Below are 25,806 nucleotides of genomic sequence, written 5' to 3' on the forward strand. Positions count from 1 at the left end.
TCTTATCTTTTGCTCTTCTGTAGATCTTTTTGGAGAGATTCTAATTTCTTGGTGCATAACATAGGAATGGTGTACTAAGATAGTCCCAGGCAGTTATTTATCTAGCCAGTTTCATTACTCAGGCTTCTTTTCTTATTCATCAATGTAAGTACTCCCCACTGTTTGTTTCCTGTTGTACTTAATCTTTCTGTTGTTGTTGTTGTTGTTTTACTGATTAAACTGTCTCCTATTTTTTTTTCTTTCTCTAAAATTAGAGCATTATAGTTATACATACTAGTTGGGTTCATCTCAATACATCACATTCATGAAATTTGATTTCAGTTCATGTTCCTCCCTTTTCCCTCTTCTCTTTTTTCCCCCCATTCTCTTTTCTCTACTGATCTTCCTTTTGCTCATCTATTTTATTTTTTTTATTGGTTCTTTCTACTTATACATAGAGGTGAAACTCCCTGTGATATATTTACATAGACACATAGCATGATTTTTTAAAAAAAATCATTCCATATTTCCTCCCCTTACCATCCCTCCTGCCCCCTCTCGATTTCCTCCTTCTACTCTACTGATTTTCCATATCTTTTTATGATATCTTATCCTTCTTTCCTTTATTTTGCTCTGCTTCCATACATGAGAGAAAACATTTGACCCTTGATTTTCTGAGACTGGCTTATTTAATTTATCATGATATTCACCATTTCCATCCATTTACCAGCAGATGCCATAATTTCCTTATTTAAAGGCTGAGTAAAAATCCATTTTGTATATATATACTACAATTTCTTAGTCTGTTCATCTGTTGACTGGCATCTGAGTTGGTTCCATAATTTGACTGGTATGAATAATGCTACTATGAACATTGAAGTGACTATACACTGTAATATGCTGATTTTAGTTCTTTTAGATAAATACCAAGGGGTTAGAAAGCTGGGTCATATGGTGGTTCCATTACTGGTTTTTTGAGGAATCTCCATACTGCTTTCCAGAGTGGCTGTACTAGTTTGCAGGTTCACCAGGAATATACAAGTGTACCTTTTTCTTCATGACCTCACCTGCATTTATTACTGTTTGTGTTCTTGATAGTTGCTATTCTTACTGGAGAGAAATGAAGGTTTAGTGTAGTTTTGTTTTGCATTTCCCTGATTGCTAGAGATGTTGAACATTTTTTCATATATTGGGTATTTCTGTTTCTTCTTTTGAGAGATGTCTAGTTAACTTGCTAGTTGATTGATTTTGTTTGTTTTTATGGTGTTAAGTTTTTTTGAGTTCTTTACATATTCTGGGTATTAATCCCCTGTCAGAGAAGCAGCTGGCAAAGATTTTCTCCCATTCTGTAGGCTCTTTCCTCGTGTTCTTGTTTCCTTTGCTGTGCAGAAGCTTTTTAATTTGATGGCATCCCGCTTATTGATTCTTGGTTTTATTTCTTGAGTTTTAGAGACCTTCTGAAGGAAGTCAGTGCCAGCACCTATATGAAGGAGTGTTGATCTTTTGTTTTCTTCTCACAGTTGCAAAGTTTCTGGTCTAATTCCTGTCTTTGATCCATTTGGTTTGACTTATGTACAGGGTGAGAAAGAGATCTTGTTTCATTCTTCTACATGTAACTCTCTAGTTTTCCCCAAATCATTTGTTAAAAATGCTGTCTTTTCTCCAACAGATATTTTTGGCACATTTGCCAACTATCAGATAACTGTAAGAATGTGGGTTTGTTTTTGCATATTCCATTATTTTCATGCTTATTTTGATGCTAATACTATGCTGTTGTTACTATAGCTCTGCAGTATAATTTCAGATCAGGAATTGTGATGCCTCCTGCATCTCTCCTTGCCCAGTATTGCTTTGATTATTCTGGGTCTGAATTCTTTCAAATGAATTTAAGACTGTTTTTTCTAGTTCTGTGAAGAATGTCATTGGTATTTTGATGAGGATTGCACTGAATCTGTATATTGCTTTTGTAGTGTGGCTATTTTGACAAATTAATTCTGCCTATCCAAGAACATGGGAGGTCTTGGCATATTCTAAGGTCTTCTTCAGTTTCTTTTTTCCATGTTCTATAATTTCCATTGTAGAGATCTTTCACCACCTTGGTTGGACTAATTCCCTAGTATTTTATTTTATTTTTTATTTATTTGACTATTTATTTATTTGAGTTTATTGCAAATGGGATGATTTTTCTGATTTCTCTCTCAGCAGAATTACTGATGGACATAGTAAAAAGCTGTTTATTTGTGGGTGTTGATCTTGTGTCCTGCTATTTTGCTGTATGCATTTATCAGTTCTAAGAGTCTTCTGGTGGAATTTTTTGGGTCTTCTAGAGATAGGATCATGTCATCAACAGATAGTTTAACTTCTTAGTTTCCTTCTCTTGCCTGATTATTCTGGCTAGTGTTTTGAGAACTATATTGAATAAAGTGGTGAGAATAGACATCCTTATCTTGTTGCTGCTGTGTTCTGCAGTTAATAGGAATTAATCACTATATAAAAGAACTGATAATTAACTATAAATTTTATTTACCCCCCCATATATTTCAACCCCTCTGTAAATGTGTTTCAGCACTTGTTTCTTCCTTACCCACATTTCATTTCCTATTTTGATTTTTTTCTAAGAGTTCTTTAAAAGTACTTTTTAAATTATTCCAGAAAATATATTCAGTCAACTCTTAATTACCTAGGGGTGACTAAACAGATTGTAGATTAGTTATTTTAAACTTAAAAAGACAGTTGCATTTGTTGAAAAATGACTATAAACAGAAAGAACAACAAATTTTTTGCTATCCTTTGAAGCTCACATAATGTTCTGTGTAGGCCTATTGTACTTCAAAAATGAAGGAACTCTTCATTTTCAGAAGTCAGTTGGATACATTGTATGATCTCCCTTTTAGTTCTTTATCATTGGGTGGGAGGAAGGGACATGGAGTCTGATAAACTGTAAGTCTACTGTTAGAAAGTTTAACTAGCTTTGTCTCCATAGAAAAGTCTTCTTTTGCTCTGCATGTTCTTCAGACATGTTATTTTTTTAAATGAGAATTAGGAGAAATGGACAGTGGACTCATGGAAACCTGTAATAGAAAGGTGTTATTTAAAAAAAAAATGTTAAGATTCAATGACAAGTACTGAAGCCCTGGACATAAATTCTAGGATCTGACCTGGAGAAATTGGAGAGGCTGTTGTTAAGGAGATGAGGTGCTAAGTAAAGACAGAGAAGAGAATATGACAAGTGGAGGCTGGCTACCAAAAACAGTGCTTAATGCTGTACTTTAATCATCTAGACTTCTGCTAGGTTATATTTAATAGGAGAATTTACCCAGTAACTGACTAATGTTACCTAGGCCTTTTCTGATATTAAAAAGAGAGAGAAAAAAATAAACAATAGTAATAGACTATGTTAGAGTAATAAAAACATTTTTTGATCATTTCTCCCCCTTGTATGTGATATTTTATATTCCAAATCTGTTAAATTTGCATTGTTTTAATTTTAAATGAGTTATTCAGTGTTGTATATAAAACTGAGATTTACCTTAAATCATACTCTGCTAAATTGAGAGTTGAAAACTGCTTGTATAAGTCTGGATTTGCTCAGCAGTGTGCGGGTTTTAATTAATTAGTTATAACCCCTCCCCCCATAGGAAAGTCACTTTTAAATGAATCCTAGATTTTCCCCTACCTCACTGAAATTATTGTCTTTATAATGAGATTCCTTAGGAACACCACTCCAGCAAAGTATATGTTAAGTGATCAGGGCCTGAACCCATTAACAAGACTTTAAGATTAAAAATTGAATGAAATGCCTATGAAATATATTTCAAAGAAAGAATAAATACAGATTAAATTTATAGCAGGAGGAGGGAAACTGGTGTAGGACAGTGATTTTCATACATATTTTTTTTTTGAGCTATGGTTTTCAAATGAAATTCATCCTGAGAGCAATATTCAGTCAATTAAAAAACAAGGCATGAGTTTGATCCCTGGCACTGCAAAAAAGAAAAAACCTAAAACAAAAAAATGTCAAGGTAAATGATTTCAGTCAGCTCTTTATATGTTAGTGGATGATACCAATTACTACAAACTGTTTCTGCTTACAGAACACTTATGACACCAGATGCATGTGATGGAACTAGGCTGTAGCTCAATGGTGGAGTGTGTACTTTGCATGCATGAAGCTGTGGGTTGCATCTCTGGCTCTGCAAAAGAAAAAAAATCTCCCTCCCCATACCAGTTTTCCAACTCTCTGGATGCAGTACCCTATGATTTAATCCAACTCTGACTCTACCTGGATTAGCATCCTATCCCACAGGTTACTTTGTTTCCATAAACCTCCAACATGTCCTCATCCCTTCTCACATTTAGCAGATTGTGTACTTCCTATATAATTGAATTAATTACTCAAGAAGAAAAATATTGTCAGTAAGTTGCTAGTACTACATCTATTCATTCATGTGTTGGAAGGTTTTGATATTTTGGAAGAAGGTAGGCTAATAACCTTCCTTTGAATAATGACAGAATTTAGATTGGATAAGGGTGGTGAAGATTTGAGGGAAAGAAGGTAGAATTACTAGATTATACGTTCCAGTGCAACTAAAGATTCTTGAAATCTACACACTAAATGGCATGAGCAAGAATGGTAGGAGGCAGAGCTTGGAAAGATCGACAAAACAGCTGAGGCTTTTCCTCTGCGTTTTCGTAGGCATATGTATAGATAGTTATTTCAGTAATCTATTTAAACTATCTATTTAGACTTCTTTTGACATAATTAACATACAACAGACTTTACCATTTTTATTGTATTTATTTTTATTTTTTTATTCTAATTGGTTATATATGACAATAGAATGCATTTTCACACATTGTACACAAATGGAGCATAACTTCTCAATTTTTCTATTTATTTAGCTTTTAATGAATATGCATTTGTGAACCACCATCACAATTAAGATAGTTCTTTCACTCCCTCGGATCTCTTTGTAGCTTAAGTCCTTAATCCTGTGTTAGACAGTAGTATGTTTTCTGCCTCTATAATTTTCCCTTTTCCAGACTATGATTTAAATATAATCATATGACATGTAGCCATTGACTTCTCCCAGTTAGCATAGTATAGTCTGTGTTGTTGATGTATCAGTAATTTATTTTCATTATTGCTGGGTAGTATTACCTTGTATATGTATACCACAGTTGGTTCCTCCATTTCCTGGTTGTGGGTTGTTTCTAATATTTGGTGTTTTGAATAAAGCATCTATAAACATTTGCTGCAAAAGGTTTCATTTTAAAGGCTGGGGATATAACTAAGTGGTAGAGCATCCCTGTGTTCCATCTCCAAAACCAGGGGACCGGGGGACGAATTCATAAGAATCGTGCTATACTTGCAACAATTTAAATACAGTTTTCACCCAGGCACCATGGCTTAGGCCTGTAATCCCATTTGCTTGGGAGGATGAGACAGGAGGATCACGAGTGGGAGTGCATCCTCAGCAACTTAGTGAGGGCCTAAGCAAATTAGTGAGACCTTGTCTCAAAATAAAAAATTAAAAGAGTTGGGGATGTGGCTTAGTGGTTAAGCATCTCTGAGTGCAATCCCTGGTACCCCTTGCCTCCAAAAATGCATTTATCATATTATATGTGAAATTAACTTTCCAGTCTCAGTAAGCAAAGACCCTCATTCACGTTGAATAATCTGAAGTTCATGATAAAATTCATAGAGACCAGGTCCTATTAAAATAGGTCATAGAAAAATTTTTTTAAAATATTTTTAGTTGTAGGTAGACACAATACCTTTATTTTATTTATTTATTTTTATGTGTTGCTGAGGATCAAACCCAGTGCTTCACACGTGCTAGGCAAGTGCTATATCACTGAACTGCAGCCTCAGCCTCAGGTTATAAAATTTTAAGTGAACTATTTTAATGGTATTATGGTGGTTAGTACCAAATAATATGTTATAAATCTCAATGACAGTTTGCTTATCACTGACCAGAAGACTATAAAGGTAGAGAAAGTGAAGGAAGCAGAATAGGAAAATAAATAAATAAGCAAGGATAAAGTAGTATTCAGAAGAGGGGAAAAAATCTGAGAATTGAGAAGAAAGAATAAATAAGTGTAATAGTTCCCCTAATATGCAAGAATTTGTGAAGCCAGGGGTAAGCTTTGAGCATTTTTTAAATTTAAAAATTTTAAATTAAATATATATATATATATATATATATATATATATATATATATATTGAGGTTAGAGTGGAAATGAAGCATTTCCTTATTGAAAAGCCACAGTCTTGGATTTACTATAAAATAACCCACTCTTAAATCAGCCTAATCTTTCCTATATGTTCTGGAGAAGAAAGAAAACCCCCCTCAGAAGATAATCATCCAGAGTCTATAGTTTATGATATACAGTGTTTCTCATTCAGTCAAAAATTGTAGCTCGTGCCACATGATGGGAGAGAATAACAGAAAACTAAGAGAAAATTACATAATCTGTTCTTTATATGATTATCAGAGAACGGCTTTAAAATTTAAACTGTGACCCATACATTTAAGAAAACAAAGGATACAGAACAGATGAAAAGATAAATAATTTTACTTGAGAATTACATTCTTTTAAAAAGGTCTGCAGAAATGCTAGAACTGAAAAATGTAATAACTGATATAAAGAACTTAACATATAGGCCTAAATGGAAGACAGACTAGAGACTATAAAAGAGAAGATTAATGAATTGTGGGGCATCAATAGCAAACATCACAGAGTGACAAAAGAAAAACAAAAAGATATAGGATGACACTTTTCATAATTTGCTTTTCTCACTTCTCTCAAAGATAGTACATAACTAGTTATATTCTAGATTCTTAAGAGAGAAGTTAACTACATACAATGGATTTAGGACTTGATTCTTTCACAAAATTCAGGTTGTAGAAAACTGAAAGCATAATTATAATTGTAATCCCAGGAAAAAGAAAAGGAATGGGACTAACAACTTTTAAAGAGGGAATGGCTGTGATTTTTATAAAACTCATGATGAGTATCAAGCTACATTCAAGAAGCACTGTTAACGTTAAGCAAGTTGAATTTAAAAAAGAAAGAAAAGAAAAAAGGAGGGCATATTTCAAACAGCTGAAGACTAAAGACTAAGAAAATCTTAAGGATATCCAGAGACAAATTACCCTCAAAGAACTGAAAATATCAATGGCTTTTTCCCCCCAGTAGAACTGATGAGAAAGGATATTGATTTACACATTTAAAATACTGAAAGCCAACCTAAACTGCACGTAGGGCAACTGTTCATCAAAAATGAGGTTACAGGGGCTGGGGTTGTAGCTCAGTGGTAGAGCACTTGCCTAGTATGTGTGAGGCACTGGGTTCCATCCTCAGCACCACATAAAAAAATTAAGTTTTAAATATATATATATTTAAAAAGAGGGTAAAATAAAATTGTCTTCAGGTGAACAAAACTTAGTAAGTTTGTTACCAGTAGTCCCACACTACAAGACACATTGAAGAATTCCTTAGACTAAAGAAAATGAACCCATAAGAAAACAGAAATACAAGAAGGAATGAAAAGTGACAAACTTTAAACATGTGGCTAAGTGTAAATGAATGTTCATATTCCTAGCAATGATAATGTAACTAAGAGACTTAAATTATTTGTAGCACTAACATGTATAACAATAGTAGCAAAAGGGCTTGAGGTGGGTAAATGGAATTGATATTCTAAGATGCTAATATTTTCATGGTAAAAGTTATTTAAAAAAATTTTTTTTAGTTGTAGATGAACACAATACCTTTATCTATTTATTTTTATGTGGTGCTAAGGATCAAACCTGTGCCTCACATGTGCCGGGCATGCACTTTACCACTGAGCCACAACCCCAGCCCCCAGTAAAAATAATTTGTATTGGAGTATAATTCATTTCTGTGTAACCATTGTAAGAATAGTAAAAGAAACTGAAACCAGCCTGATCAGACAGGGCAGAAAAAGGGAAAAATGAAAGATAGAGCTTGAGTGTTCCTTATCCAAAAGTGATTAAGCTTTTTTGTAGCATTTGCGTATTGAAATATCTTAGGGATGAGACCCAAGTGTAAACACAAAATTTATGTGTGTTTTGGGTACACGTAGCCTAATGGTAATTTTATACAATGTTTTGTGTGTGTGCCTGTAGTTGGCACTAATATGTTTTGATGTTAGAGCATTTCAGAGTTTTGGATTAGGGATGTTCAACCTGTAATTGATTAACTCTTAATGAAGTGGTAAAGAATAAAAGAAAAAAAAGAACAAATGGGACAAGTAGAAAACAAATAGTAACATAATTAGATTCAATTCAAAATAGTTCAGAAGGTACCCTAAATTTGAATAGCTAAATATACCAATATAAAGAAATAAACTGGATCAAAACAAAACTCTTATGTCATACTTCTTACATGAGTTATGCTTTATATATAAGGGTCAATAAAACTGGATATATAATGATAGAAAAAATTCACCAAACACAATAAAAAACAAATATAGCTAAACTAATATAAGACCAAAGGAATTTTTAGGCAAGAAACATTAAAAATGAAGGAAAACACTTCACAAAGATAACAGGTTGACTGCAGTAGAACATTAAAATTTTTAAAAAATGTACATGGGTCAAGCAAATATTGAGAGGAAAAAATAGACAAATTCAATGTGTATATGAATCATTTGTCAAATTAGATCATTTATTTGGCCATAAACCTTATCTCAGCACATTAATAATGTTAACTGCTATTATTAGGAATATACTCGAAGACAAGAGACTATTACAATTTTTTAAGTTTTTGAAAAATAACTGTCTGTATTCCTTAAATAATAAATTTACCGAAAAAACAATAATCTAAAGAATACTGCCTCTACTAAAACCATTGACTCTAAATATAAATTTTTTTCTTGAAATCTCCAGGCTCAGGGGCTTTTCTTCTAAATATTTAAGCAAGGAGTAATACTAGTCTTTCCCAGAAACTCTTTTTGAAAATAGAAAAAGAATACTTCTTAACTTGTTTCATGTAACCATCATAACTTGATACCAAATTCCAAGGACAAGAAAAGAAAATTGCAGTCCTATTTCTATTGTATCAGCATAGGTATAAAGGGCCTATGCAAAATGTTAGTTATCTGATCTGGGAATATATGAAAGTGATAATATTACCATATCAGCATTGACTTTTCAGATATGCAGAACTAGTGTAATATTTATGAATTAGTAAATCTAATCTAACCCATTAATATAAGGAGGAAAATTTTATCTCAGTAGATGGTTAGAAAGTATTTGATGAAATTTAGCATCTCTTTTATGATTAAGAAAGTAAACTTTTAGGTACCTGGGAATAAAGATATATGATAGTCCTGTCTAATCTTTGTTTTTACTTTCCAAGGTGTTGGTTACCTATTGTCAGTTATTATCCAAAATAATAAATGGAAACTCTTAGGAATAATCAATAAGTTTTAAGTTGCGTGCCATTCTGAGTAATGTAGATAAATCTTGTGTCTTCCTCTTCCAACTGCCTGGGATTGTGAATCATTCCCTGTGTCACATATCCACACTGTATATGCTGCCAACAACTTAGTCACTTAGTAGCTGTCTCTGTTAGCAGGTCATCTGTCATAGTATTACAGTGCTTGTGTTCAAGTAAACCTTATTTTACTCAATAATGATTGCAAATTGCAAGAATAGTAATGCTGGTAAATTCATGTGCCAAAGAGAAGTGCATGATATAAGTGAAAAGCTGAAAGTACAATAAGATATTTTGGGAGACCACATTCACATAACTTTCACTAGAGTATTTTTTATAATTGTTCTCTTTTATTATTAGCTATTGTTCATCTCTTACTGTGCCTTTATCATAGACCTGTATGTATAGGAAAAAAAACATGTTATGTGTAGTGTCCAGTATTGTTCAAGGTTTCCAGCATATGCTGAAGGTTTGGATCTTATCCCTTACAGATAAGAGGGAAGTACTGTGTATCAGATCCTCTAGCAACTATTAAAATACTTAGCAGTGAAATTTCCCTGGGATTGGGAATGAGATAATGATGCCTAGTATCACTCTTATATTCAGCATTGTATTGGAGGTCCTAGCCAGTGCAATAAGGCCAGAACAAAAGGATTGAGGGAAAGTATCATTTATAAATTATTTGATATACAACAAAATCCAAAATAGGCCTTGGGTTGTGGCTCAGTGGTAGAGTGCTTGCTTAGCATGTGTGTGAGGCACTGGGTTTGTTTCTCAGTACCACATATAAATAAATGAATAAAAAAGGTCTATCAACATCTAAAATATTTTTTTAAAAATTCAAAATAATGTACAGATAATTTACAGTGAATTCATCAAGGTCATTATGGCATCAGTATTCAGAAATTAATTATATTTTTATGTATACCAATGAACAAATAGAAAGTGAGAATTTTAATATATCACTTAAATAACAAAAATGTCATATAACTGGAAGTGAATCTGACAAATGATACACAAGACTTCTAAACTGACATTAAGAGATACTAAAGGAAAAGTAAAGGGAGGGAAATAATATATTCATTGATTTGAAGGCTTTATTACTCTACCCTCCTTACTGATTTATGATTTAGGTAGTGGATTAATTCTATTTAAAATACCAATGTGTTGGGGCTGAGGTTATGGTGGTAGAGTGTTTGCCCCCCCATATATGGGGCTCTCGGTTCGATCTTCAGCAACACACACACACACACACACACACACACACACACACACACAAATTAATAAATAAATAAATTATGTCCATATGCAACTAAAATTTTTTTAAAAATAAATAAAATACCAATGTGTGAGGGCATGAGAGAGAGGGAAAGAGATGGGAGGAGAATGGGAAGGAGGAACTCTGAAACTGATTTTAATTAAAACTTACGTGGAAAAGCAGGGAGCTAAGAATAGACAAGATAGCTTGTCTTCAAGAAGCTGATAGATTTATAGAGTTGCATATCAATAGATATATTTAAACTAATCATTTGAGGCAGTGCTTTGTTTACACAGGGAGAAACAAAGATCAACTGGTCTGGAAATAGGTCTACACATATATATATTCACTTGATTTACGTTAAATATGATACTGTAATATGGTAGAGAAAGGATGATATTTTATTGAATGTTGCTGAATCCATGGGGACAAAATAAATTACTTTCTGCCTTACACCTTACATAAAAATCCGTTCTAGATGGATTGTAGATCTACATGTGAGGAGTATGAATAAAACCTGTATTACAAAACATTAGAGAATAGTTTCCTAACTTGAGAGTAGGAAAAATCTTCTTAAACAAGATATGTGTATCTTTTTTTTTCTTTTTTTAATGGTACTTGGGATTGGACCCAGGGGTGGTCTACCACCGAGTTATGTCTCCAGCCCTTTTTGCTTTTGAGATAGGGTATCTCTAAGTTGCCCAGGCTGACCTGGACTTTGTGATCCTTCTGCCTCAGCCTGTCGAGTCTCTGGGATTGCAGATGGGCACCACTGTGCCTCTCTTAAACAGGATATATAAAGTGCTATCATAATGGGAAGAATTAATAAATTGGTTCTGTTACATTAAGCCCAACTATTCACCAAGGTCACTGTTAAGAAGGTAAAAAACTAAGCCTGACGATTACATACAGAATTCTTACAAATATACTAAAGAAAAGACAAGCTAAAAGAAAAATAGGCAGAATACTTGAACAGACACTGCACGCATACACAGAAAAGGATATCAAAATGGTTAGTAAATGTATTGAAAGGGACTAAACTTCATCATTCATCAATTTATCTTAAAATTGCACTTTGGTGGCACTAGAACACACCCCAGAATGACTACAGGCAGTACAAAGTATTTAGAGAATATTTGGAACTCTCGCTGCTGGCAGGCCTGTAAATTGGTGCTTGTACTTTGATAAACTATCTACCAAGACTAGTATGCACAAGCTCTTATGATGTGTTATTTCTGCCCCTAACTATGTTCCTTGTATGATTGTGTAGGTATTTTCACCAAAAGACATGTACAGGAATGTTAAAGCAGCATTGTTGTAATAATCCCAAACTGTAAACAACCCAGATTTCTATCAACAGTTAAATGTAAATCATGGTATATTCATATTAGACGTTCATTGTGGGTTAAATATGATGTTGAGTAAAAAGAAGCCAGACACAGAAAAATATACTTGTAAGACTCCATTTTTGTGAAGTTCCTAAGCAAAGCAAAATTGTAGCAGAAATTGGGATAGTGATCACTATTGAAGGGGCAGAGGTGCTTCTGTAGGGTTGACAATGTTCTGTCTTCCTTAGAATACTAATTATACGGTGTGTTCACTTTAAGAAAATTCCTCAGACCGCATTTATGGTTTGTGTACTTTTCTGTGGGCATATTACATTTCAGGAAGTTTATTTGAAAAATACAGTGAGTGTAACGTCTGTGTGCTTTTGATATGTTTTAAAATTTTTACAATAGAAGGTTAGTTAAAAGGGAAAAACGTGGTGCTGGATAGTGGTTATTGTTGAGACGGTAGCAATCAGATGGGTCTTTAGGCAGTACTTAGGAGGAACGTGTCCTGTTCTGTCTCTGGTGGGCTTTGTAAGAAGTCAAGTGAACTATGGTTATGATTTATTTACTTTTTCTATGACTCCAGTAAAAAAATTTACTTGATTAAAATAAAGGAAGAAATACTGAGACAAGCTGGATGAAATAAAATTTGCACATTGCTGGTAATTATTGAAACTAGATGATGGGTACATGAAGGATCTTTATTTTCTTCTCTGCTTTGTGTATGTTTGAAAAAATCCTTAATAATTTAAATGAACTATAGGTACAGAAAGCAGACATGGAGAAGCAGGGAAGAAATGATAGAGAGGCACGGGGAGGGACTAGAGAGAGGAACAGGAAACCCTTGTATTTTTAGGTAAATTAATTGTCATGATTGTCTTGATGCTTGCAAAGGTATATGCATTTGTGAAAACTCACCAAGTAGTCAAATTGTGTTAAAAAATCAGAAAACCTAGGTTCCAGCCATTCCAGCTATTGTCATTTTCCTGAGAAAAGATTATGTTAATAAACTTTTTAGTACTTGCCAAATGAATCTGTGACTGAGGTATCACTTATTATATTATTGTTCTGCACTATTTTTTTCCTTACAGAAAATAGTGAATATTTGAATAGTGAAAATAGTGAATATCTGATTTCTTAATGGTGAGCTACAGATTTTTTAAAAGTGTATACATGTGATCAGAGGGTCCACATTTGGGGACTGCTGTAAAGTAGACTAAGATAGTGCAAAAGCAACTTTTTTGGAGTAGAAAGGTGGTCATCCAAGATTCATTTCTGGACCTGGTTTATTATTAACACCATGATATTGGGCACATTTTTCATTACCTGGTGAATGGGAATAATTCCCCTACCCACCCCAGCCATATTGAGGTATATTTGACAAGTAAAAGTTGTATGAGGTGTATGAGGTGTACATGTTTTGATATACATATGCATTGTGAAATGATTACTAAAATCAAACTAATTAACACATCGACTTACTTAGTTACCTTTAGTTACCTTAGTGGTGATAACACTTAAGATCTACTCTCAACAGATTTCAAATATGTAATACATTATTCTTAACTATAGTTACTATGTTGTACATTAGGTCTGCAGAACTTACCATCTTATAACTTGAAAATGTGTACTTTTTGACTGAAATTTCCCCATTTCTCCCTACCCCATTCTACATTCTGTGTATTTGAGTTCTGCTTCTTTATATCTTATATGTAAAATCTTTGTCTTTCTGTGCCTAGTTTATTTTACATAGCGTAATGTCCTTAGGTTCATCCCTGTGTTGCAAATGTCAGGATCTCCCTTTTTTATTTTTTTTCCTTTCCTTTCCTTTTTTTTAAAATTTATCTTCTAATTTTTTATAGACTGCATTTTGATTCATTGTACACAAATGGGGTATATCATTTCGTTTCTGTGGTTGTACACGATGTGGATTCATACCATTCATGTAATCTTACATGTACATAGGGTAATGATGTCTGTCTCATTTCACCATTTTTTATACCCCCCTCCCTAAGATCTCCTTTTTAAAATCTGAATAATATTCTGTTGTATATGTACTTACATACTAAATTTTCTTTATCCATTCATCTTTCAGTAGACACTTAGGTTTCCATATCTTGGCTATTGTAAATAATGCTGTAGTGCACATGGTAGTGTAGCTATCTCTTCAAGATACTAATTTCAGTTCCTTTGGATCAGTGCCCAGAAGCAGAATTGCTGGGTCATATGGTAGTTCTATTTTTAGTTTTGTGAGGAACCTCCATACTGTTTTCTATTAATGACTATCCCACATTACAGTCTCAGCAACAGTGTAGCTCTATAACTTTCCTCTATAACCTCAAGAACACTTACCATTTGACTTTTTGATAATAACTGTCCTAATAGGCATGAAGTATTATCTCATGGTTTTGAATTTAATTTCCCTAATGAATAGTGATGTTGAATACCTTTTATGTACCGGTTGGCCTTTTGGTTGTGTTCTGTAGGGGAAAAAAAATGTTTATTCAAGTCTCTCTTTTTTTAATTGTACTGTTGTGTTGTATTGCCCTCCCTCCATGCTGGAGACAGAACCCAAAGCCTCACACATGCTAGGCAAGTACTCTACCACTGAGCCATTCCCCTGCTCCTGTGTGTTCCCTTTACATATTGTTTATAAGCCCCTTGTTGAATATACAGTTTTCAGATATTTTTTCTTTTTCTGTAAGTTTCATTTTCAGTTTGTTGTTTTGTGTCTTTTACTCAGCAAAACTATTTAGTTTGATATAGTCCTACTTTTTTTTTAAAAAGTTGTTTTGCTTTTGTTGTCAGTGCTTTTGTAGTCACATCCATAAAATCCTTGCCAAGACCACTGTCAAGGAGCTTTTCTCTCCCCACCACCACCCTAAGGATTTTTAAGTTTCAGGTTTTCTGTTGGAGTCTTTAATCCATTTTGATTTGATTTTTGTTGTGTAATGTACAAGTTTATATAAATGTTAAGAGTGCCCAGCAAGTGCTTTGCACATGTAGATACTCAAAATTTTAAGCCTAAGATGGAATAAAACAGTTATTCTAGATTGGGATGTAAATTTCACCTGTATTTTTAAGGTGACAGTTTAAAAAGTATTGTGTTTGTAGCAGACCACTTTATGGTCTTAGAATAGGTAGTGTTTGTTAGTTCTCTTTAGCTATTTAATTAACATCCAAATCCAGAAAACATAGTTGCTTCAATTGTGGCTCATTCTGAGTTATACTGTCTGGATTCTTTGCATTATAATAGTGTTAATGCTCAGTGCTCAAATTAAAGCATTTGAATATATTTCTCAAATTGTACATGGAAAAACGTTAAGTTGCGGTTAATATGAAAAATTACTTTATTGTGGTGGAATAATAGAGACGTTGTTGTGGGGGATAACAAAAAGCCAAAGGACCCCTATTTAGGGCCCTGATTAGGAAAAGGATTTTAGTGATGACAAAAGTATCCTTTTGAGAGATTGGCCCTTCATCATTTGATATATTAGGTAATTGGAAGAGGAAGGAGGCAGTTGCCTCCTAATATTCACACTAATATTCACATACCCAACCATTTTAACTAATTGCTTATTTTACATTTAGGTTTATTTACCATAAATTAATAGTATTCCTTTAATTTAGATCTGTAAAGTCGTCCATCATTGGGACGTCAATTACATAGTGTTAATATATTTAGGTGCTTGTACCAGTTGAGTAATGATAGAAAAATGAGGTGTAGAAATGGTCATGTTCATGTAGTGTTCAGTTTACTTCCGTAGAAAGGAAGTGTTTTTGTTTTAGTTTTGTTTTGTTTTCACATATGGTTCCTACACCAACTCTCAAATCTTTAAAATTGTGATTAGGGTTATCCTGGGATGTCGATCTTACTAGAGGTCATTGATCATTTTCCATTGTTGTCTGTCCCATAAAGTGGAAGTCTAAAATCTAATCTTCAGAAGCCAAGAAATAATTCTCCTCCTGTCATTAGCTATTTTATCCTAAGGAACTCTATCGAGGATGAGACTGCTGTAATCATTTATTCATTCATTCTTTTTGTTGTGGTTTCACGGATTGAACCCAGGGCTCCCCACATGCTAGGCAAGTAGTGTATCACTGAGCTATCCTCCCAGCTCTAGACCACTTTAAATATTATGGTGATTATAAATATATAATTTCATGGCTCTACAAAGAAACCTGGAATTTTTGTCTACTTTTGTTTTTTTTTAGGGGGGGGTGATCCCAACCTCTTTTTTAAAAGTGAGCAAACATTGCCATTGTTTGTAAAGTTCGAAATATAGGAGTAAAGGGATTTTTTTTGCTGCCCTTCATTCTAGGAAAAGAAAATCATTATATACTAGAAAGGTGAGTTTTAATAAAATTTGCTACTTAGGAAAATTAGATCTTTCACTAGTTATCTTAGGACTTTTTGGATTTTGTCAGTCTGGTGTAACTGACATTGAGTGACATATCTTGGTTATTACTGTGGGAACTCTACAGTTTTCATTTAATAACCTTATTTGTACTTTATTGACTGTACTTTAGTCTAAGATGATTTCCTATAGAATGTAATTTTTTGCATAGTGTGTGGTCTCTCTTATTAATCTGGTAAATTGTCTTTCTAACTTTCTGAAGGGCTGTATGCCAGAGATAGACTCCCAGTTCTCTAAAGTTCACAGCAGAATTATTGGGTCTGTGGTTACCAATCCATGAATTTATTTAAATGATTCTCTGTTTCATTTTTTCCTAAGTTTATATGTATCTTCAGAGTGGTCTCATTTGAGATGTATAACCCAGTCACTGGGTTATAGCTATAATCAATATGTAAATATAATGCTAATCATTTGCTGTCGACCTCTTTTCTTCTTTCATTTGGGGGAGTGGGTGGTACACAGTACTCACTACTACTGAGTTCATCCCCAAAACTTTTATTTTTTATTTTGAGACAGCTCTCAGCTAAATTACTGAGATTGGCCTCAAACTTGCATCCTCCTGCCTCAAGCTCCCAAATTGCTGGGATTATCGGTATGCTCTACCATGCCTTGCAGCCTCTTCATTTCTATTGTTAATTGTTTATTGAGCTGTTATAATGTACCAGACTGTATTCTCAATTTACTGCTTTACCTGAGTTATCTAATTTAATGTTTGGTTCTGAGGTATATTAATATTTCCATTTTGCAGATGAGAATATCAAATTTGAAGTTTATATAATACATACAATTTCTCACAGTTAAATGCTAAGACCAGCATTAAAAACCAGCTCTTCTAGATCTAAAATCTACACTCTTAAGTACTATTTTATATTACTTTTCTAAATAGTGCATGATCTTTTTTTTTGTATTTATTTTACTTATAAACTTTGTTTCTGCCCTTTTTTTATGACTTACAAAATAATTTAAAAAGTCATAAACTTCCGTTGTCAAGTATGTATTACTAGACCAAATGAACTTTGTCATAGGTATCATCACAAATATTTTGACTAGACATGAAAATTTCTACTTATATTCTCATTAATAACAAAAGATAAAATATTTTTGACTGTTAAATGCTTTACATTCACTATTATAATCAAGAACTAATTTGGAGAAATTTTGTGGAGGAATTAAGGAGAAAATGATGCTAAAGGTGAGGTAAAGCAAGCCAGTTTTAGGAATTAAAAGAAGGTAACTTTTATTAGAGCTGAGAAATCAAAAGGCGAATTGTAAATAAAGGTCAGACACACGAGAAAGGCAGAAGCCAGATGATAATGGATGCAGTTTTTATTCTATCCTAAGAACTTTAGACCACTGAAAGGCTTTAAATATGGTCACATTTACTTAATATTAATAGAATGTGAGTAGTAGTGTGGAGTTAAAGAAAGCAGATCCCAAAGAGACTACTAGTTAAAAGGATGTTACAGTCCAGACCAGAGGATGATGGTGTCTTGATCTTGAGTGATAACAGTGAAAATGGAGAGAATGGACAGATTTGACAGGCATTTAGTAAGGAGAATCAGTAGGACCTATTAATTGGGTGAATATGCAAAGAGAAGGTAAAGCAGAGAAAAGTCAGACAGGCTCCTGGCTCACATAACTAGGTGGATAAATATGCCACTTGTGACCTTTGTCTCACCATGTTATTGCTTTCCTTCAACCCAGCTGCAGGTTGAAGATCACAAGTTTAGTGCAAGATATAATGTATTTGAGATCTGTGTCATAGAAGTGGATATGTTAAATAGGCACTTTGGATGTGTGGATCTGAAGCTCAGATTGAGAGTAATGAAAGCCATGGAAATAGGTGAGCTTCCCTTCTTTCCAAAGAATATAGAATGAGAAAAGCAGAAAGTCTACAAAGAAATTTTCAACATTTGGAGGGAGGAGGGTGAGTTGGAAAGAGTGTTATGAAGGAACAGTCACTGAAGTTGAAGGAGTACAGATGTTATAGAAGCCACAGGCAGAGTGAGTTTCAGGAAAAAGGAAGAGATCACTTGAATTGAATGGCATTGAGAGGACTATTGAAATAATGGAAGAGGTTTAGTTTTATTGATAACCCGAAGGGGATTTGCAAGAACCCTATAACTTTTTCATATATAATTTACCCTAATATAATCTATTTCCCATTGCATGAATACCTGAGGCTAGGTACTTTATAAAGAAAAGAGGTTTATTTTTGTTTTCGAGGCTGAAAGTCCAAGATCATGTAACCACATTAATTCAGCCTTTGGTGAGGACTGCTTGTTTTCGTTATGATAGATGGTATTATGGCAGGAGTGTGAGAGGGATTGATCAGACGATGAGAAAGAAGCCAGAGCAACTGAGGAGAGGCCAGTTTTGTGCTTTTGTGAGCCCTCTTGTAAGGACTAATCAAATCCTTTAAAGGATTTGCCCTCAGTGACTTCAGTATTTCCCAGTAGTATCCATCTCTTTAATCCACATCACTTCCCAACACCATCACAAGGACCAAGCTCCCAATCCAGAGTGAATCCTTGGGGGACACACTCAAATCATATTGAAACCATAGCAGTTATCTATCTGTTACAGAAAGAATTTTTACCAGTATAAAACTGATCATGTGCAGTGTCAAAGTTACCAGGGAAAAACAGCACAATGGGGGATTTAGTGGATAATCATTAGAAGAGAAACTGGAGGGCCTTTGGGTATTAGAAAATTATCCCGTTTGTGGGGGATATGTTTGGATTGTTTTTCTCACCATGTTATTACTTTCCTGAGTATTAAAAAAAAAAAAATTGCAAACTTTTTGCTACTTTTCAAGTAAGTTTTTTCCTATTAAACTTAAAATTACCCTAGTGCTATACAGATTGTCTTCATTTTTTCAATAAAGGCACTCAGACCCCCAACAGGAAAAATAATAAAGGAATTTTCCTCCAAAAGATATTTAAATATTTTTATTCTACTTAAGGCAAATAGGCAACAGTTATTTTATTTTCATTTGTATTCAAAAGTAGGAAACACCGAAGTACCCAAGCCAGAGACAAGATACAGAATCTATTATCACTACTACTTTTTAATACAATATTTGAGATTAATAACCAGAAAAAGTACATAGTAGATAAGAGAGGGAAGGTGAAAGAGGAAAAGAAAAGAAAAGCTGACCTTTTCAGTAAATAGTGCTGGAAAAACTGAATTGCAGTCTAGAAACCAGTTTTATTCACACCTCCCATTCTGCCTCAAGACGACTTCCAAATATATCAGATGAAATGTAAAATAAATAAACAAATAATTTTTTAAAAAGCAGCTACAAGTACATATGTAAAAATGTGGATTGGAGTAAGGAAGTCCTTTCTAAATAACACCGAGAGTCCAGTATCCATGAAGGAGAAGATTGATAAATTCAGCTGTATAAACTTTTAATTCCAAGTGACAATTCCATCTCTACCATTCAAGGGGCATAGAAAGGCCAGGAATAACCTAGAACTCAAAAACCAAAGATCAGCATCCTTAATAAAACCCTGACAAGTCTTCAAGAAAAATACCAACAGCCTACCACAAAATTGGGTGAAAGTGACGAATGGATAGTTCATAAAAACTGAATGAGATATAAGATGACTTGACCTCCAGCTGAGATCACGTTTTTTTCACCTGTTAGGTGTATAGTTCAACAACAGAAAGTTCAACAACATCGTAGTGCATGGCAACATTATAGGGAAATAGCTTTGCTGGTAGGGGGTATAGATTGATAATGTCTACTGTGGAGGGACACCAATTGATAATATACTTCAGAATTATAAATATATTTATTATTTGATCAAGAATTGTTTCCATGCATTTATCATTCAAATATAACCTATTTATAAGATTATCTATTACAGAATTACCTATCATAACAAATACTTGGAAATAATAGTGAAAAATATTTACTGTAAGACAGAATGAGATAGCTCTTTCTACGATTAGATCTCCAACATATATTGTTTAACTAAAGGGGAAAATACATGAGAACAAGCCAGACTCAGTGACACACCAGTAATCCCAGCAATTCAGGAGGATTGAAAGTTAAAGGCCAGCCTGGGCAATTTAGCAAGATAGTCTCAAAATAAAAAATAAAAGAACTGGGGGTGTAGCTCAGTGGTAGAGCTATGCCCTGGATTTGGTCCCCAGTACCAAACAAAACAACATGGGAACAATGAGTAAAGTATGTCATCTTTGTAAAAGAAAGAGGGGACCATAGAAAAGAGACCATGTATTTAGCTTGTACTTACGTCAAGAAACTCGTGGAAGAAATTTAGAAACAAATAAATATGTGGCAGGGCAGGGATAAGATAGGATAGCTTGTTTATATTGTTTTGATTTTTTTCAAACCATGTACATATATTGCCTAATTTATAAACAACAAATTCTTAAGTGACAAAACTTAAATTTAAAAAATTTCTAGAATGGCTAGTTAGAAAGGTAGGAAAGAAGAGTATAAAAATTGGGAGTGAAAGAGGAAGAAAATAGGAAGAAAGATGATAAAGTAAAAAAGAAAGGAAATACTAAAGGGAATAAAAAACGAATAAAAATGAGAATAACAACAATGTGTAATCAAAAATGACTGTGGAAGGTGAATTTGTATGTACATTAATCTTTGACTTATTTAGACATAATTGTTCTACAGGTTGAATATCTGAAATACTTGGACCAAGAAGTATTACAGATTTCAGACTTTTTTCAGATTTGGGAATATTTGCATGTACACAATGAGAAGTCTTGGGGATGGGACCCAAGTCTAAACATGAAATTTATAATGTTATATATACTTTGTTTATATATAGCCTGAAGGTAATTTTATACACTAGTTTAAATTTTATGCATGAAATACAGATTCACATTGTGAAATTTCCCATATGTAGCCTCATTGGCTCTCAATGTTTCGGGTTTTAAAACATTTCAGATTTTTAAATTAGGGATGCTCAGCCTGTGTTTAATTTGCAGGAGCTGAGAGGTTGTTCATAGTTACAAAGGAGCATATATACAAATTGTTTTTAAGGCATTTATGTTTCTAGTACTCTCTTTGTTAAAGGAATTTTCTTTGTGTTACTTCTAGTTAATAAGTTGTTAACTTCTTGGTCATCTAGTAGAATGTGAATAATTTAAACATGGAATTTCTCCAATTAATTTATGTTGTTTAATTTTGAGCTCCTGAATGAAAGAAAGAATTTTTAATTCATGTACTTTGTGGGTGCCATGGTGCCAGTTGAGTGCTTACACAGTATTTTTTTAAAATATTTTTTGTTGTAGATGGACATGATACCTTTATTTTATTTACTTATTTTTATGTGGTGCTGAGGATGGAACTCAGTGTCTCACACATGCTAGGCAAGCACTCTACCACTGAGCTACAGCCCCAGGCCCTTATGCAATATTGTTAAAATTTTAACTTTATTGAGATAAAATTCACAGTATCAGAAAGCCCATCTACTTAAAGTATACAGTTCAGTAGTTTTTAGCGTGTCAGAGTTGTACTATCACTATCTAGTTTTTAGAACATTATTATCACCCAAAATAGAAAACCCATATCTATTAGCATTCATCTCTATTGCCCACTTCCTCTTAGCCCAAGGCAATCATTTACTTTCTCTCACTATGGATCTGCCCATTCTGGACATGTAGCATGTACCTTATTCCTTTTTATAGCTGAATAATCCATGTATGAATTGAGTATTTGAACTGTTTCTACTTTTTGGCTATTGTAAATAATGCTGCTATGAATACTTGTGTACAGTGCTTATGTGGACTTAAATTTTTAGTTCTCTTGGGTGTAAGCTTAGGAATAGAATCTCTGGGTCATATGGTAACTTACATTTTGATGGCCACACTTTTGTAATCATAGTAGCCATTTACAACCCAGTGCTAATACTTGTTTGTCTCTTTTAGCCATCCCTAGTAGGTTTAAAACCATTGTGGTTTTGATTTATATTTTACTAAGAACTATGATGCCGAGCATCCTTTCATATGTTAATTGGTCATTTTTACATCTTTTTTGGACAAGGAACTGTTTTATATTATAGCGCTTATCAAATATGTGATTCATAAATTGTCCCATTGTGAGTTGTCTTTTCACTTTAAAAATTATTTCATGGAATTTATTATTTGAATAATTTTAAACTATATAATTTAGTGATATTAAGCAAATTTACAAGGTTATGTAAACAAACAAACTCTATAACCAAACCCAGGCTCATATTGCATGCCTGTGAGTCCAACTATTTGGGAGTCTGAGATGGGAGGATTGTGAATTTGAGGGCAGCCTGGGCAACATAACAAGACTCCATCTCAGAGAGAAACAACAAACAAACAAAAAAAAACAGCCTTCAGAAACTCTGTAACCATTAAACAATAACACCCCCAGCTCCCCCTGCCTCACTCCTGCCTCCCCTAGTCCTGGTACCATTGGTCTATTTTCAGTGTTTCTGAATTTGCCTATTCTAGATCCTTCATATATATGTAGTCTTGGTCCATTTTTATCCTTTTTTGTATCTGACTTCTTTCTCTTTGCAAAATATCTCCAAGCTTTATCCGTGTTTATGGGTAGTATGTATCAATACTTCATTTTTACAACTGAATACTATTCCACTGTTTGTATCCATCACATTTTTGTCTCCATTTAAGTTGTTGGGACAGTGGCTTGCTTCACCTTTCTTCTGCTTTGAATGCTGTTTTGATATGCATTGGTATACAGGTATCTGTTTAGTTGCTGTTTTCGATTCCTTTGAAAATGTACCTAAGAGTATAATTGTGGGTCGTGTGGTAATTCTGTGTTTAGCACTTTGAGAAATTGCCATACTTTCCTACAACAGCAGACTTTTTTTTGTGGGGCAAGGTGAGGATGGTGTCCTTTGAAGCACAAAACTTTTAACTTTGATGAAGTTCATTTATTTTTTTGTTTGGTTTTTGTGCTTTTGGTGTCACACCTAAAAAACCATTGCCAAGCCAAAGTCATGAAGATTATTCTTGTGTTTTATTCTGTCATTTTTATACTTTTGGTTCTAACCTCTAGGTTTATGATACGTTTTGAGTTATTTTTGCTTATGATGTGAGGTAGGAGGCGTCTGACTCCATTCTTTTGCATGTGGGTATCAAATTGTCCAAGCGCATTTGTTGAAAACACTGTTCTTTCTCCATTGAATTGCCTTGGCACCTTTTTTAGAAAACCAATTGACCATAAATGTAAGGGTTTTTCTCTAGGCTCTCAATTCCATTTCTTTTGTGCTTGTTTGTTTGTTGCTTTCATGGTGTTAGCAATTGAACCAGAACTTCACATATGCTAGTGCTTTACCACTGAGCTACACCCCAGTCCACTCAGTTTCATTTTTTTGATGTATATCTATCTGTCCTTAAGCCATTATCACATTATCTTGATTATGTGGTTTTTTTAAGATTGCTTTTGGATGTGAATTTTAGGATAAGGTTGTCAATTTCTACTTTGAATCTTCTGATCAGTTTGGGGGTCATCTTAACTATATTAAGTCTTCTAGTCCACAAATACTAGGCAGATGTAATTGAATTCTAATCAACACACTAATTTTCTCTTTTATTCTTTTTCACTTTTTTAAAAATATTTTTTAGTTGTCAATGGACCTTTATTTTACTTACTTACATGTGGTGCTGAGAATGGAACCCAGTGCATTGCACATGCCAGGGAAGTGCTCTTCCACTGAACTACAACCCCAGCCCTCCTTTCTTGCATTTGATAAATGACTTTAAGTTCTAACCTAATGATTTCTATCATCTACATTCTCTATTTTAAAATGTGCACCTATTCTTACTTCTTTCCAACATTGTCTGTTCCTTCCTTCCTTATCTTGGTTCTCTGGAATCTTAATCCTTTGATTATTCACTGTAATAATTTAATTTTAGTTCAGTTTTTCTTCTATTCAGATTCCTCTGTCCTTCAAACAGTTTTGTCTCCTTCTTCAACAATTTTATTCTTGAATGGATTACTTTCTATTATTTCCCATCTCATTTCTCATTTCATTTTTTCCAAACTTCCTTAATAAGTATTTTCCCCTCCCAACTTCTGTTGTATTAATTATTTGGTTTGCAAGTTCCTTAACTTTTCTGGACTTCAGTATTTTTTTACTGTGAATTAGTCTAGACTTGCTGGTAAAGCTCTCTAGCCTGTAACCACTGAACCCTTGGAATGTTTCCATATCAAAGTGAGCTACTCTGCAACTGAATTTGCTTAAGAAGCTTTTGAACCTTTTGCAACACCAGCAGCAGTGCATGTGGGCCTCTATGGAACTGGCAAGAACACTATTTGAAAGCCACTGGAAAGTCTCTTTTACCCTAAAATTTGATAACTTACATCCTTGAAAGTTTTAACGCATTTTATCCTGTTGTCCCAGATAAGAAACTCATATAAAACCTTAAATACTGTACATAATATGTAATTCCATAATAATAATAATTGCGAAATTATGTTAATAAATAATATGTAAAGTCAAATTATGAATTACAACCTATTTAATGCACTTCTGTTAATTTTGTTGAAATAGTCATAAAATTGAAAACTTAGGACTTAACAGGTTAAATAATTTACTTGTTGCCAAATTAAATTCTCTTCTTCGGCACCATTTCTCCTGGATATCAGACAGTATCTAAACAGTTAGCTGCTCTGCTCTCCAAATTTTCTTTCTGTGGCATTTAACTTTCAGGTGCCACTCTGCTTAGATTCCTTCATTTCCAAGAAATTTTTCCAAATCATACCAACTCAGTAATATTTTTCTCACCGATCATTCACAACAGTAATCATTATATACGCCATTTATTTGACACTTAAAGATCACAGAAGATACTGTGAGCTACATAAATATAATTTAAGTCTAAGGAAGTGTAATATGATAAATAATAGAAATGTATGAAGTAATTATTGAGCTGTAAGTAATAGGCGCCATAGGAGAACTTTAATGGGGTTCTATGGAAATGTAGGAAGAGGGAGCAAAGTATCCCACAGGAGATGGATTGGGCCTCATTATTAGTGTAGTGTCTGAACACTTTGTGGGCATTCCTGACTGAAGGAGCAGCATGAATCAAGGTGAAAATAGGAAATGTGAGATGGTAGGTGTTTGACTGAAGGACAAGATTAAGAAGGGAAATAGTATGATGTAAAAGTTGTAAAAGTAAACCAGAGCTAGACATTTGTGAGTTGTCATTTTATAATATGTGTATCTTGTTTTTCCAATTATGCTATAAACTCTTAGAAAACAAGTTGTATGCCCTATACTTTTAACCTCCTTACAGCAGGTCTATGGGTAGAGGAGCAGTATTCAGTAAAATTTTGTTAAATATAGATGGGTAGAAATAGTA

The 25,806-nt window shown here is 33.7% G+C and overlaps 1 protein-coding gene across 6 annotated transcripts in view; it reads left to right on the forward strand.

Moving 5' to 3' along the window:
• Znf148 (zinc finger protein 148) overlaps positions 1–25,806 on the forward strand; it is a 130,800-nt gene that overhangs the window by 96,733 nt on the left and 8,261 nt on the right. The window contains exon 4 of one of the 6 annotated variants that reach the window (XM_047563635.1): positions 18,160–18,298. The exons of the other annotated variants lie outside the window; for them this stretch is intronic. Within the exon in view, the coding sequence (XP_047419591.1) occupies positions 18,160–18,298 (139 nt within the window). The remainder of the gene's footprint in view (positions 1–18,159; positions 18,299–25,806) is intronic. 6 annotated transcript variants of the gene reach the window in all.

This window comes from Sciurus carolinensis, chromosome 9 (genome assembly GCF_902686445.1).
Source record: "Sciurus carolinensis chromosome 9, mSciCar1.2, whole genome shotgun sequence".
In the NCBI taxonomy this organism is placed as follows: Eukaryota; Metazoa; Chordata; class Mammalia; order Rodentia; family Sciuridae; genus Sciurus; species Sciurus carolinensis.